At 36.2% G+C, this 15,572-nt stretch overlaps 2 protein-coding genes across 2 annotated transcripts; one reads left to right on the forward strand and one right to left on the reverse strand.

Moving 5' to 3' along the window:
• Positions 1 to 6,129: 6,129 nt before the first annotated feature.
• On the forward strand, positions 6,130 to 13,293 carry LOC149424776 (golgin subfamily A member 2-like). Its single transcript, XM_089631000.1, has 4 exons — positions 6,130 to 6,277; positions 6,451 to 7,824; positions 7,927 to 8,163; positions 9,275 to 13,293. The coding sequence occupies exons 1-4, from the start codon at positions 6,233 to 6,235 to the stop codon at positions 10,166 to 10,168; spliced, it is 2,550 nt and encodes an 849-aa protein (XP_089487126.1). The 5' UTR covers positions 6,130 to 6,232; the 3' UTR covers positions 10,169 to 13,293.
• Positions 13,294 to 13,415: 122 nt separating this feature from the next.
• On the reverse strand, positions 13,416 to 15,212 carry RpL35 (Ribosomal protein L35). The gene is made up of 3 exons (XM_089631002.1): positions 15,119 to 15,212; positions 14,785 to 14,921; positions 13,416 to 13,688 (listed from the first exon to the last, which is right to left on the reverse strand). Exons 1-3 carry the CDS (start codon positions 15,119 to 15,121, stop codon positions 13,457 to 13,459), a joined length of 372 nt encoding a protein of 123 aa, XP_089487128.1. The 5' UTR covers positions 15,122 to 15,212; the 3' UTR covers positions 13,416 to 13,456.
• Positions 15,213 to 15,572: the final 360 nt, after the last annotated feature.

Consider the following 15,572-nt stretch of genomic DNA (forward strand, 5'->3'; position numbering starts at 1 on the left):
GAGCCAACAATTGTGTCTTTTTGCTTGGTGCTGCATTGGTAATAATGTATTTATTTTAATACAAATTCAGAACTTTATAAACTCTTTAGTTCTGTCAAATGTAATGCTTTTTTTAATAATAATATTTCGCCTAGTACTTTTCTCATGTTATTATTGCAATTATTGTCTCTGTGCACTCAATGTTCAAGCAAGTCTCACCCACTCTACACACCCTACACCGACCCTTTCCCAACTTACATCAACTATTTGCACATATCTTACAATTAATTAATAAACAATCATTTCGAAAATGTTCATGATTTCCTTATTTATTCTTAAGCTTACAGAGAAGCAACAAGGAAGCAATCAGAATAAACTAGAAATATTTACTGATAAGCTGATGTGTACCCGGCATTACTTGGTGTTATGAACAAGACCGTTGCAAGCCATGAGGGGGCCCATGGGCATACTAAGTTTGGGGGCCCCTTTTAAAAGCTTTAAAATATAATTTTACATTTGGAAAGGTCAAACAGACTGTGGAACTATGACACCCCCAACTGGAGTAAGTGAAGTGGAGTGTGAAGGGACTGGAAAATTAGTAACAACACTCACAAAGACACGGAAAAGCGCTGCAGGCGAAAGTTTTTCCACGGTATCCCCAATTGGGATAGGTATGTGGTGTGCAGAGATGTGCAAAATGGGTACCCAAAACCATTTGAAATGCAAAATGGAAATGGGTCAAAACTTTTCCATTTGAAAATACAAAATGCAAAATGGTTTTTAGAAAAGCATTTCAAATGCAAAATGCAAAATACCCATTTTCAAAATGCATTGAAAATGCAAAATAGTTTCTCAGTTCAAACAATTAAAATAATTATAGATTTTTAAACAATTTTGTGATTTAATAATGGACATCAATGAAGAACAAACATATTACATGATGGTAAATCCAAAAACACCACGACTACAGATTATGAAACCACAAAAAATTTGCGCGGGACAAATGTTGCCAACGTAAAAACATAGAAATAAAAATAAAAATATATAAATAAAAACATATCTAACCAGAGATGTGCTTTATTTCAAATAAATCCATTTCAAATGGAAATGCAAAATGGGTATTTTCCATTTTGCATTTTAAATGCTGTGAGAGATAATTTACATTTGTCTTATAAACATAGTTTATCACTATAAAAATAATAATATTTGACAAGTTAAAATATTTCACCAACAAATGTAAATATAATATGTCTCGACGCCATCTAGTGGGAAATTTAGCACTAACAAAGTCTTTCCTACAAAAATAGTTGGTTGTTTACAGGTGAAAAAATATAATAAGCAGTAATTGTTGATTGAAGTACTAGTACATATTGAATTATTTGGCGGGTTAGAAATAAGCCGACGTAGCTCAGTGGTCTCAGAGCACTTGACCAAACATCAGAAGGTGCGGGTTCAATTCCCATCGGCGGCATTTATTTTTACTCGGGGATATTTTCAATTTGTATGGATATTTCAAGCGACTAATTATTTCTTATAATAATATGAATTGTTGCATTCACAAACTTTTCTTTTCAAACCACTGCTGAGTCATCCATCATTGCACAAGCAACATTTTCCACATAAAAATCTGGATTTTCTTTTTCGAAGTTATGTGTCCTCCTGGCACCTAGCCTGGGCCCGCTTAGACATTGGGTCCTTCATTTGATGTATTATTTTCCTGTCCTGTGTCCTCAATGTGTACCATTTTCATAGCATCGCTAAACATGAATTTCGCCTTAAATAGAAATTATTTCTTATCAAGGCCTCAAATCAGACCCTGGCCGGTACCCCAAACCAAGGTTAGAACCGTAGGCCGGTGCCTCTCGGGCCTAGGCCGAAGTACGGCATTGACAGAGACTACACATTATTTCTTATCAAGGCCTCAAATCAGACCCTGGCCGGTACCCCAAACCAAGGTTAGAACCGTAGGCCGGTGCCTCTCGGGCCTAGGCCGAAGTACGGCATTGACAGAGACTACACATTATTTCTTATCAAGGCCTCAAATCAGACCCTGGCCGGTACCCCAAACCAAGGTTAGAACCGTAGGCCGGTGCCTCTCGGGCCTAGGCCGAAGTACGGCATTGACACAGACTACACATCGAGGGAGATCTTTTGACCTCTTCAGCCATCGCAAAGTAAAAAACATATATCCCCATAGACATATGAATATTAGTAGACCTGCCCTAAGTGATTAAAAGCGTATTATCCCCACTCCCCATACCGGTTCCATTGGAGCCGGCTGGGCTCGCGTATGGCCTCAAGTGAAATTTGAAAACGTGACGTCATCATTCTTGTGCGAACTATGGTCGAGGCATCATCGGTTCATTTTACGAAATAACACGGCAAAATATTGACTTGTGATATGAAAACTTGTAAAAATAGATGTGAAAAAGAGAATAAACCCAATTGTCGTATTACATTCCATAAGTATGCATTATTTTACTTTATTTTAAGCTTATTCACACCGTATTATATGGATCAGTTTTAGAAACATATACTATCACATCACAATGTAGCGATTCTCAAGTGTGCTCATCGTTGTTTACTGGGGTAAGTAAATTATGAAACATTTGTAAAAGTGTCTTAACTAAATACTCTGAAACTAACTACGACTCTGCAAACAGAAGAAATTTACTTTGCCGAATTTGGACTTTGCAAATTAGTTCATAACGTGGCGAGTAATTTGCGCTCCCATGTAAAAATGTCTATTCATTCAAAAGCAGATTTTACTTTTAAGAACTAAATGGTGATATTATAATGCGAGATGCCTATTTACTGTCAGATTGATTTATTGACAAATCACAGTCAGCCTTACCCCCTTCGTTCTTCAACAGTTGATTTTACCCCTCGCCATTATCTTCTCGTCTATTAATTCCTATGTCTGTGTATATCCCCCTTTTAATGAAATCTCCACTATGTGTGTGCTAACCTTTACAACAGTGAATATTATTATTTATGCTCATACCTATAAAGCTACATCCTTGCAATAAATAAAATATTGGAACTAGTTATTTTAAAAAATGTATAACCTTCCCAAATGCATTTTGATGACTTTAAGGTTTTCACTGCTACGGTGTGGCTCATTGTTATTATTTTTGAAAAATGTGTTTTCCCTCAATTATTTCTTCCTGGCAGAAAGAGAGTGGATTGAAAAATAGTAGCCCAAACAAAACAGAGGTAAGCAGAGGAAAACATTCAAAGTGAGACGAAAATATTGCCATTCTTTCGGTTAGTTTTTGTTTGTTTTTGAATCTTGAATGAACCGAGTTCAAGATAAGAACACATGAACCTACAATGGCTTATTCGGTCCATGTCAGAACATCTCGTTTATTTCTTTAACCCTAGAAGCCTAATCTATTTTATAGGTACATAAAGCCTTAACATACGTCTCAGAGGCGTACATATGTTAATGACAGCCAGTAGGCCAAAATATACCTACTTGTGCCCTATTTTTCGACGGAAAGTTAAGGTTGGTATGTAAACTAATAATAAAACACAGTTTTATCAATGAAAACTACTTTCACAGGTATTTATTACAACTAGTCAAAACATTATGCTTATTTTCAAACAAAAAAATCATCTTCCTAAAAATCAACTTGAACATATGTTTTTTTTAAATAATCATATATTTTTTTAAGATTAATTTCTTATTCTTAGAGCAAACATTAAAAGTAATCATGCTTTTAATTACTAGCTATAATTTTAGAGCAATCTACACAGACATCAACTTTGTGCTCAGAAAATACTGACTTTTTGCACTTGCAGCACACTAATTTCAACATTCTCTTTTTTTTAGCAGCAAAAAGCGCAGTATTTACGTTTTTCGGGCTCTGGTTCTCCTGCCGGAAGTTTATTACCTGAATCAGTAGGTTTTGCGAAAATTTGGCTTATATTTTTAAGTCGGAGCTTCAAGTCTGAATCCAAAGCTTGACCGAATCTGTACTGAGTTGTTTAATGAATTCTCTTTTGTTTGAGAGTTTATTTGATCATGTTGTGGCCAAAAATTACAGCAGAATTAACAAAAACCATGTTTAAGATGCCATAGAAAACAGCCATTGACCATGTATTAGTTTTGCGGCTGCACGACATTGAGGCGCACATTTGATCAAATGAATCTATTCCTCCTTTTGTTTGGTTCTAGAAATGAATCATGTCTGGTTTGCTACTTGAATTATTGTTTATTGCACACTCATCATAACAAAATAAAAGGTAAACATTATTTGCAGGTTTTGGCTTGTACAATAGAAGTGTCAGAGGGCCTTCAAAACAAAACGTAGAACTGCCAACAGGTCGAGATCTTGAGATCTTCAATTTTTCGTGCATTTCCCGCTTATTTGATCGAATAGTGCCCACTAGATTTAATTTATAATTTGAGCTGGTCCTCGAAAGGTACGGACTTTATTCATAACTGAAGTTCTGTGAGATGGTTGACCCTTATTTGTTGACCAAACATCCCGCGTCCATTCTTACCGCGAAGAGTATTTCCAGGAACACGATAAATTCGCCCTAAGTTGGCAGATTGCAAAGCATGAGAAGAATCAGATACTAGGTCAGCTTTTGAAATTTTGAGTCGGCTTCTTCAGTGGGAACAGATTCTTATAAAGAGATAGCTACTTAGTTACATAGTTATTCTCACCTTCGCTTTGAATGTCCTCCAAACTGGTTGTCCTCGTCTTCAGGAGCTGATTCTCTCAGAGAAAGACTATCTTCTTGGTCTAAGAATTTCAAAATATCGTTACTCTTTAATACATTAGACCATGACATGTTGGTATCTGAAACAATGCCAAAATAAACATAAAATGGACCAAAAATTAACGAAAGTAAAAACACATAATCTTAGTTAAAAGTTACACAAAGCCTAAACATACGTCTCGCAGGCGTACTATACATCAAAAACTCAAAAATGGCTGGACTTACCTTAGTGATACAGGTACTATCGGAGAGCTCCCGTCAGCCACTGGGTTGGTTAAAGAGCACGAGGCGCTAACTTCAACCGTTAGAAAGAAAAATAGAATTTAAGATTGTGTGTACGCCTCGCAGGCGTAGATAAGGCTTCTAGGGTTAAAAAAATTAACATTCATGTAAATAAAATAAGTATTAAAGTTTCATTGTGACATGGACCTAAAACGCCCTGGGCGGAGGAGGGAAGATGTATGAAAAATGCCAAAACTTACTTACATTTTTTAATGACTTCTCCATTCCTTATCTCATCAAATACCCCGAAAAACATAAGCCATTATAACTGCGTTCAAAACACAAGATAAAATAGTAATAGTTCATTACATAATTGGTTCAAAAGTTAATGTTAAAAAACCAGGCCATTTGCTTCAATGCCATGCGTACTAAAATCGCACTAATGTTTTGTCCAAGGTCCATGTTTTTATGTCCATGAGTATGACTTGTGGACCTAAAAAGCCCTGATTTGTATTTTGAACTGACTTGTATGCAAAGTGGTGCATAATGAGCTATTATTATTTTATTTTTGTGTTGTTATTGCAGTTATAACATCTTATGATTTTTTTGGGGTATTTGATGAGACAAGGAATGGGAGAGGTCATTAAAAAATTTAAGTAGGTTTTGACATTTTTCATACATCTTCCTACCACCCTTGGGCTTTTTGGGTCTTCTACGTGGTTGTACTTTTTTTGAGGGTTTTTTGGGTCCATGCATAAATAAACTATTCTCCGTGGGTCCATGGCGTGACTTGGTACGACTAGTCAGGACTAGAGGTGAAGCGTATTTATCGTATCCAGTAAAAGTACCAGGTATTTTCATGTGATACTTTGTACTGATGACAAATCTCCGAAATACCTGTTTCCAATATACTCACAAGTATTTTATACTGGGACTAAATATTTTTAATAAGTACTTTTACAAGGTATTGTTGGTAGATATTTTTAATAGGTATTTTTGATGGGTATTTTGAATAGGTATATTGAATGATTTGATGGGTATTTTGAATAGGTATATTGAATGATTTGATGGGTATTTTGAATAGGTACCAGGTAATTTTGATAGGTATATATTTTTGATACGCTAATTCAGTTTCATTTATGAACATCTCCATACATCTATGAACATCGCAAAGCTATGTTATCTGAAAATCTGCACTATGGTTATCTGCTGTCAGCACAGACATCCAGCTGTCAATTATTATTGTCGGTAAATAAATATGAATTTGTTCTACAACTAAAACGGAACGTATTTATTTATTATGGCAGACAGTGCGGCCGCCAAATTGGCGGCAGGACGGAAAATGGTAACTCTATCATTGTTGTAGATTATATCCAGTCCTATTTATTTACTATGTTATTTTTGCACTATATTTGACACGTCACCTCTAATTTAACATTTTTCATTAAATAAACTTACACGACTTCAGGGTTTTATTATGCACACTGTGTATTCTTTTCAAACTTCTAATTTTTTCAGTTGAAGGAATTTCAAAATAAAAAGAAAATTGATTCTATTCCGGCCAGTTTATTTTCTCCTGATCAAAATTCCCTTGCAACCGATGTATCCAGTAACGAAACCACATCACACATTGAATTAGACACTAAAACTAATGACGACCAGAAGATTGCTGTAGAAACAGAATTTCCAAGTAATATAATTGATTACGATAACAATTCAGACCTTCCTGAAATGTTTAACAGTTCATGTGTTTACCCCGTGCGCCAGGAAATGCCATTTAGAACCCTAGACAATATAGGTCAGGTTGCAGCCTCTAATTTCTTCGATAGGCTCTCAACAGACAATATGTGGCCAAGTGAGTCTACAAATTCAACAGTTGAAAATGGTGTACCGCTGGCAGGAGTTTTGTTTTCTAACCAAGTTTCGGAACCACCACAATCATTACCGGGATCGTCCTCTGTCAATACCAATATTGAAGTTGGGGGTGGGCCAAAGGAGGAAAACTCTCATGTTACACATGACAACTCCTCCGAAGGAAGCGCCGAGGGCGTTCAAGACATAAAGACTCGTGTGGAGATCTCCAAACTACAGCAGCAGCTTCAGTTTCACATTAAAACTGTAGAGTTCTTAGTTTCAGAGAAAAGTGAATTGTTAGAAAAAGTTAATGAGTATGAAAAATTACTATCCGAAGGTAAAAGCGGGTCAGAAGATCTGGGAGGCCGCCTGAACATATCTCGGCAAAGAGCTTCCCACCTGGAGATGGAGGTGAAAACTCTGAAGAAGCAGAAGAAGGAGGCGGAGGACCGCGCACACCATGCGCACGAGCTTGGGGCCATTGCGCGGGCCAACGAAGGAATGCTCAGAAATCAAGTCAAAGACTTAGAAGAAGAAGTTGAAGAATACAAAACCATCTTAAACGAGAAAATTTCAGAGAACAAAAACTTATCAAAAAAAGTTGAGGAACTTAACCAACTGATTTCCAATCCTCTACGATTCCAAGACAGCTCACCAGGCAATCAAGGGCCACTGCTCGACCCACAACTGGCTGAAAAGTATCTGAATCTACAAGAAGTGGTGAAAAGCCTCCAAGAACAGGTATCTGAATTAGAAAGCGATAAGTCGGAATCCAGTATTCAATACCAGGAGTACGTCAGACAACTCAACCAGCAAATTGAAGCTGCCAATATCAAGCATGCAGACTTGGCGGCGTCCAATGAGAAACTGGCCTACCGAGAAATAGAAGTTGTTCGTCAAATGAGCAATCTGGAGAAGCAAATGCAAACCCTCCGCAGTCAACTTCACAAGGAGGAAGAGAAGGCAGGGAAGGCCACTTTAGACACACCCACTTTAGAGAGTCTCCCAATAGTGACGGCTGAGAATAACCAGTTAAAAGTATGTTATTCATTTGTTTTTTGTACTTGCTGATGGAGTTTATAGTAGTTAACAGGTTGAGTCGCTTATTATTTTATCAACGTGGATATTTGAATATTCCAGAGCAACCTCCTCAGCATGGAGTACTCCCTGCGCAGTGTGAAAGAGGAGCTAACACAGAGCCGCAGCCGAGTGGAGGAACTCTCTCAAACCATCCAGCAGGTGCAGTCGGAGAAGCCCGACTCGGCCAAGCTAAACGCCGCCATGGAGAGTGATAAACTCGCTGCACAGAAGGCTACGGCGCAAAACACCAAATTGAAACTTGATCTTCAACATTTGGAAAAGGCATTTGACCAGATGGTGAGTCATTATTAAACTTTTACTTTGATTTCATGCTTTATACAGGGTATCCGGGGGTAAAGTGTATCTTTTTACTTCTATAATCGTCTAGAATCACCCCCCGAAGTTAGCGCCCTTTACCCCGGGACCCCTATATGGATTTTCAAAGTAAATATTTAAATGTTATACAATATGTACTAGCTGACGTGTACCCGGAGGTGCTCGGGCTTGTGAATGGTTTTGGGTAAGGTTTTGAGGTTGTGAATATTGTGCCCTGAAATAATTTTTTCCTTCTTGATTACAAAACATCGACTTTTCTCTTCTTTTCTATATGTATAATCTGCATGTATTTTATATATACACTAAATAAATTCTCTAAATGATAGTGAAAACCCTACCAAAATCCGTTGTGTAATTTAGAAGAACTAAACCCACAAACAGACAGAGGCGGATACCGAATTTGTTTTATACTATTTAGAGATACAATAAAACGATCGCCGAAAAGGGGTTCGTAAGTAGGAGATTTTGAAGTTTAAAGCAATTTCTATGTCTGATTTTTGAAATGCTCGATTATTTCAAAGGCCAATATGTGTTCTGCTCGCAGTATTTAATTAAAGCATCTAACATATTTCTAAGCCATCAACTTTTAAACCAGAAACACAGAATATTGCATTGCTTTGTAGTTCAAGGATAAACTGAGAATTACTCATAAACTGCTCGTTCATAGATGATGCTAATTTTATTATTTTAGGAAAAAAAACACTTCGCAAACAAGTTATGCTTCAAAATAGTAAGATGAATTGTTTGTTTGCGCTCACACATATGTAGTAATACGAACAAATAGTTTTGTCCGTATAAAAACTCAATTCTTCGATAAAGACATACAAATACAATATTGGATTGAATGCCTTTCTTGAAAAAATTGAGTTTGTATACGGGTAAAACTATTTATTCATATTCATATTGCGTATGTAAAATTGTTCTTTCCTAAAATAATAAAATTAGCGCCATCTATGAAAGAGCAGATTATGAATTCTTTTGAGTATACAATGCTCTATTATCGATTAATCTTATAATTCCGCTAATTAAACATTTTAACTATGCAATATTCTTAATTTACATTTGATTTCAGACCAACAGCAAATTGGAACTCGCAGAGCTACTCCAAGCGGAGAAAAATTTATCCAAAACATTAACACTCAAATTAGTTGAAACTGAAGAAACCCTCAAAGAGACTCGCTCTCATCTTCATGCTAAGGATGAAGAAATGATTAGACTTCAAGCAGCATCCAGCGATCTACAGAAAGAAATACTGAAACAAGCGCAAGTGGCAGACAGGCTGAGCCATTACGAGGCACAAGGCCAGTCCTCGGAGATACTGCAATCTGAACTGCAAACCACACAAAGTACCGTTCAGATGTTGGCTGATGAGAATGAGAAGTTGAAGAAGAGCTTACTAAACAAAGATATTCCAGAATCGCATTCCGACTGCAATCACCACCATACAGAGCCTAAGGAAGAAGCGACTCACCAATGTAGCAATGAGAACCCTGCCAATATGCCCACGGCTGAGGCAATGAACAAGTTACAAGAGAGGTTTACCAAGCTGATGCAGGAAGTGGCCGAACTATCGGATGAAAAACAGAAGTTGGAACACATAGTTCTGCAACTACAGGGGGAAACTGAAACTATATGCGAATACATCGCCCTCTACCAGAAGCAGAGAGGCGTTCTCAAACAAAGGGAGATAGAACGGAACAGCCAGATTGATGTTCTGTCAAAGGAGCGTGAACATATTAAGGCGCAGTTAGAAAGCCTGCGAGGTCTCATTACAGACTTTGTTCCCGCTAATTCCAACTTGGTCAATGGAAACCACAATGACTCGAAAACACAGACGGCGGAAAAGATCATGTCGCTGCTTACAGAAATAAAAGGAAGTCATCTCATTGAGCCCGATGAGAACTGCGGGGGTTTGGAGAGTTTTCACCCGTGTCCGTGCTGCTCGGGGAAACTCATCATCGTCTGATCTTTTCACAATATACCTAAATAATTAAATTATCTACACAACATTCATTCATTGTTACAATAATAATACCTACATTATTATTGTAAACCTAACAAAACATTTTTGAGCCAAAATCTTCTTTTCACTAAGAATCCTAAGAAAATACCTAGGTGAATAATCACATGTTGTAAAATAACTGAGATCTTCATGCGTTGACAAGGAGAATACCTCGCCTACTGTTTTGCACCAAATTAGTTTTAATTATTGTACAAATCTATAATTATTTTTTACTGCGCCATTATTATTTCAATGAAATGTTTAAGCAGAATGTTTGTCTATGATGCTTTATGTTATGGCCGTATTTACAGGTTTGAATATGTTCTTGTCCAGGGTGCCTGTTGTTGGGGTGGGCGACATTAGTCTCCTTTGTGATACCCGCCCAGTGGTCCTTTGGTTCTACACACTTCCATTATTCCTTTTTAAATCATTTCGGTGCTCACTGGCTTTATATACCTATACCGGTTATGGTTAGTGCCGTAGTAGCACGGAGGATAACCCTGTTAATGGGCATAATCAAAATATTTTAAAAACTGAAGGATGATTCGCAATGCACCAAGGATTTCTGTCGTTTCCTCAATCTGGCAAATTTAGTAGTATTCCTATTCAGAGATGTGCTTTATTTCAAATAAATCCATTTCAAATGGAAATGCAAAATGGGTATTTTCCATTTTGCATTTTAAATGCTTTTCTCGATGCATTTTCCATTTTAAATGCTTTTTTGCAACATTCTTCCTACTATCTCCATTTTTTTTCATAAGCCCCAAATATCAGTCGGTCTTCAACATCGCTGTGAGAGATAATTTACATTTGTCAAGTTGCTCCCTGGTAGGAGCCCTGGCAATTGAGTGATACCATTACAAAAAATACTGATTCAAATACTGAACATGGGGCTATGACGCTGTAATATTAAATGTTAGATAGCAGTTTCTATGTTTTTACGTTGGCAACATTAGTCCCGCGCAAATTTTTTGTGGTTTCATAATCTGTAGTCGTGGTGTTTTTGGATTTACCATCATGTTATAATAATAATTGGATGACTTGTATAGCGCCGTTTTTGTGCAAAATCACCTCAAGGGCGCTGTACAAACTTATAATACATTTCTACAGTGATCTATGGTATTAATATGTTTGTTCTATATTGATGTCCATTATTAAATGACAAAATTGTTTAAAAATTCTATAATTATTTTAATTGTTTGACCTGAGAAACCATTTTGCATTTTCAATGCATTTTGAAAATAGGTATTTTGCATTTTGATTTTGAAATGGAAAAGTTTTGACCCATTTCCATTTTGCATTTCAAATGGTATTGGGTACCCATTTTGCACATCTCTGTTCCTATTAAGCATGTTTATAAAACTGATATGTATTTCGATTATGCCAATGAATGGTTGATGGTGATTTTACTATGATGAACTGATGTTGTTATTTCAGTGTGTTCCCGTTGTAATAGGTTATTGTAACAAGTTATTCATGTTATGATTATTTAGCATGCCATTTGATGCCTGTATTTAACATTAAAACTGACAATAACGTCGGTGTATTTATATTTTTTTAATATATTGTGATAATAATTAGCATGGAAGCATGAAAACAAACATGCTAAAAAAAATTATTCTTCTAAGAATTGTGACTAAAAATTGAAAACAACATTAAATTCTTCGAAACAAATCTTTGGAAAGCAACTGATTCCCCTCTGTTTTTTCAATTACAGTATTCTTGTTTTTTATGTGAAGAGGCCCGAGTATATGATGGAGGGAAAACAGATGATGGTAACTTGTTCCACATATGAGCCGTCTTATACAAAACGAGTCAAAGACGCAGCCCGTTCTCATGAAGCCAACATCAACTGTGAACAGGTGTATGTCGAGTTTCACGTACTTGCATCGGTGATCAATGCTGCTAGCTCCTTATAGCAGGCTCGATTAAAATACCTGTAGAACAGACTCAGCATGACCACATTGCATCTGTGCATTAAAGATGGCAATCGATCTGTTAACAACGGGCCGCCAGCCCACCTTGGCGCAGAATCAAGTATTGTGGGGCTCCAGCCCATAGGTGACTCCCAAATTTAACTGTTGGGAGTACTTGAGATTTGCGTAGGGTTAGCAGCTGGTTAATTTTATTTTATATTAACTTTATCTGCGTAACTGTCGCATATATTGTTTCACTTAAAACACATAATAATATATATGTGCTTTAGTGGCAATTTTTTCTAACCAACCCAGATTTATAGGAGAAATATGGAATAAATTCATTAATTTTTCTAGCATTTTACTCCAGGTGTTGAAACTTTTATTTTTATGGAGATTGCAGACAGTGTGATATCCCGAGAAGGGGACAGGTTTAAAAATAGTAGAGCACCCATAGCAAAGCCACATAAAACTTACCAGAAATGTGAAAACCAATCTCCATAGATTTCTTTCGAATTGATCAAAAATTCCCATTCTCCATAAATTCGGGGAGAAATCCCTAGCAAGGCTTCTGAGCATTCCCCAATAACTATAAGACGCCCATAAAACAATATACATGTCTTGTAATGTTAACATCTGCCATGAAACCAGCACAAAAAGGTCCATGTAAATATAGATAAGTATTTTAACAGGAATCGAACCTGGAACTTTTGGATCCAAATTTAACCATCTCACCATGTAAAACATTTATATCCAATGAATAAATGAACTAGTATGATTAAAGACTTGTTTACATTATTTAAAAAAAATATATTCACATAAAATACCATATAAGTGCTCTTTCTGAAATTAAGAAATATTTAATGAAAGAATGTGCAATATTCTAGAAACACAAGTGCTTACAGTGCGAAATAATACTGTTAGTCTGTCATCCCACAGGTCAGTAAGCAATCGACGTAAACAGAATGGTGCAAGACCCAGCGCAGAAAATTATGTTCGCTATAGTAAGGTAACGGTCTGCAGCACAGTTCAGTGTGGAAATTTTCTGTGCAGGGTCTTACAGCATTTGGTTTATGTCAATTGCTTACAGACAGGCTTATTTGTGTACGCCCAAAAATGTAATCTACACTCTGCTATAAGTGGGGACCTAGGGCGCCATGACATAATGTATAGCTAACAAAAGTCAAGGTTTCAACTGTCAGATGATTTGTTTCCCTCCACAAATAATTCCATTAAATTTGGTGAGTGATTATAGCAAATTAGCAATTAGCGGTAAATGGAATTGAGAAAAAAGATTTAATGGGTTTAAAAGATTTTATTTGAAAGAAGTCATCGCTTAGGCTTTGACAGCGTACACTCGGGGCTTAGTCTGGTAATTGTGACGGATTTCTTTTCTGGTCTTCAATCCGGATTCACGTTTGGACAGAGCCCTCCTGATGGCTCGTGTCTTCTTGGGCCTCAGGTCCAGGGGCTTGTACTTCTTGTTTTTGTAAAAGCTGCGAAGGTTCTTCTTTTGCTTTTGGTGCATTACGATGAACACTCGCGCGATGGCTTTCCTCACCACTCGGCTGAAATACAAAATAAAACATTCCATGACTTGTTCCACTTGACATGACATTCAACTCAACTCATAAAGGAAGAACACAACACATTTTGATAAATAATAAACTATTTGCGTTTACGATTATTTAAAATAGTGCTACTTGATATTATTTTCGTAAATATTAACATACACGTAAAATCCTTTAGATTTGACATAACATTGTGGAAGCTGATGGATGGATGTGAGGTTCGATAGGTGGATACCACAAACATAATTCATTTACATAAAAAAATTATTCCTTCATATAAATTGTGTATTATAAAAGCCCTTTTTTATAATGCATATAATTTAATATTTGAAAAAGTTAGTCAGGTCATTTCATTGGAATAATATGTGCAATGTATTTATATCATCCAGGTTTTTTCATTGAAATAATTTGAGTGATTCTGATTAGAGGTATTTTTGGCTATTTTTACAATCCATTAATAATTATTTTTGGCTATTTTTACAATTCATTAATAATTATTTTTACAATTTTGTACCTAATTTCGAAGTATCCCTACACACGGCCCCTTTAATATTGACACTACCTACTAAACAAACCTCACATCGCTATGTCAAATACAAAGGATTTTGTGTGCACTTTAATATTTACATAAATAATATAAAACAGTACTACTTTCCATAATCGTAAATGCAAAAGTTGAGTATTATTGTCATTAAGTTGAACCTTTTTGTAATGCATATTAAACGGTAGTTGTCAGTTTGCCTTTGATAGTACTGAATATTGTAGAATGTTTCGGTTTATATGTATGCAGCAAGTAGGAGCAAAAAGCTATTCCTCTTGGCAATTAATGATATTATCATGAATGGGGAAGATCACTCATAGATTCACAAAGTAACTGTAAGGCTCTAAGGCTGTAAGACTAAGGCTCAAGTCACCTAAATCTACAACTTCATAAATGTCAAACATATAAAATTGATTTTACCATATTTAAAAACACTCTTCATTAATGTAACTAATATTTGATGTATGCATGTATTTCATAAATGAATATCATCACTTTCACATGAATATTGGCCAAAAACACTGTTTGTTAATATAGGTTAGGATTACTTACATCTTTGACAGCTTGGATGCTGCTCCTCCGGTTACCTTCGAAACCCGAAGGTTTGTGAGTTCTGTCTTCAACTCATCGAGCTGTTTGGTAAGGTCCTTTTTGTCCTTGGTCCGGAGTTCTGAACACTTGACTTTACCCTGAAAGAAGTGAAGTAAACACGTTAAAAAACAAAACCTTTTAGGTGAAATCGAGAAATAATGACAACTTGTCGTCGAAATATGTAGACATGACGATGCCTTAGTATTATTTCTGAATATTTTACACGAAACATATTGAAAAAATGTACGGATTATTGTAAAATTATTAGATTATTCATTTTACACCGACTACGTACCATGTTGAAAGCCGAAAAGAAATTACATAGAAGAAATAACGATGGCGCAACCACAGATTTATGACATCTCCATAGAAAAACTTTGTGGATTTTTATAAATATGGAATTCACAAACACATTACATATAGGTTAGGTAGAATTAAAATAATAATAATAATTTATGGCTCCCAAAAATAATACGATCAATTTTTTTAATAAAATAAAGTAAGCTAAGGCCTATCCGGGTGCAATTGAAGCAGTCCGCTCCGGGCGCCGAATTTTCAGTTGTACCATTATAATGGTGCTGCCACACGCAAAGCTCACATCAACAGATAATATAAAGCACAATAGCGCTCGCCATACAATCCCATACAGACCCGACACACGTAAAAAGATAACGCGCTATAAGTGTGGTTCTGAACTTCGCTAACCGAATTTATTTTACGTAACCGCTCCCGACGCGATATTTGAAAAG

Source organism: Hesperophylax consimilis, chromosome 4, assembly GCF_061612785.1.
Source record: "Hesperophylax consimilis isolate HC1 chromosome 4, BYU_Hcon_1.0, whole genome shotgun sequence".
In the NCBI taxonomy this organism is placed as follows: Eukaryota; Metazoa; Arthropoda; class Insecta; order Trichoptera; family Limnephilidae; genus Hesperophylax; species Hesperophylax consimilis.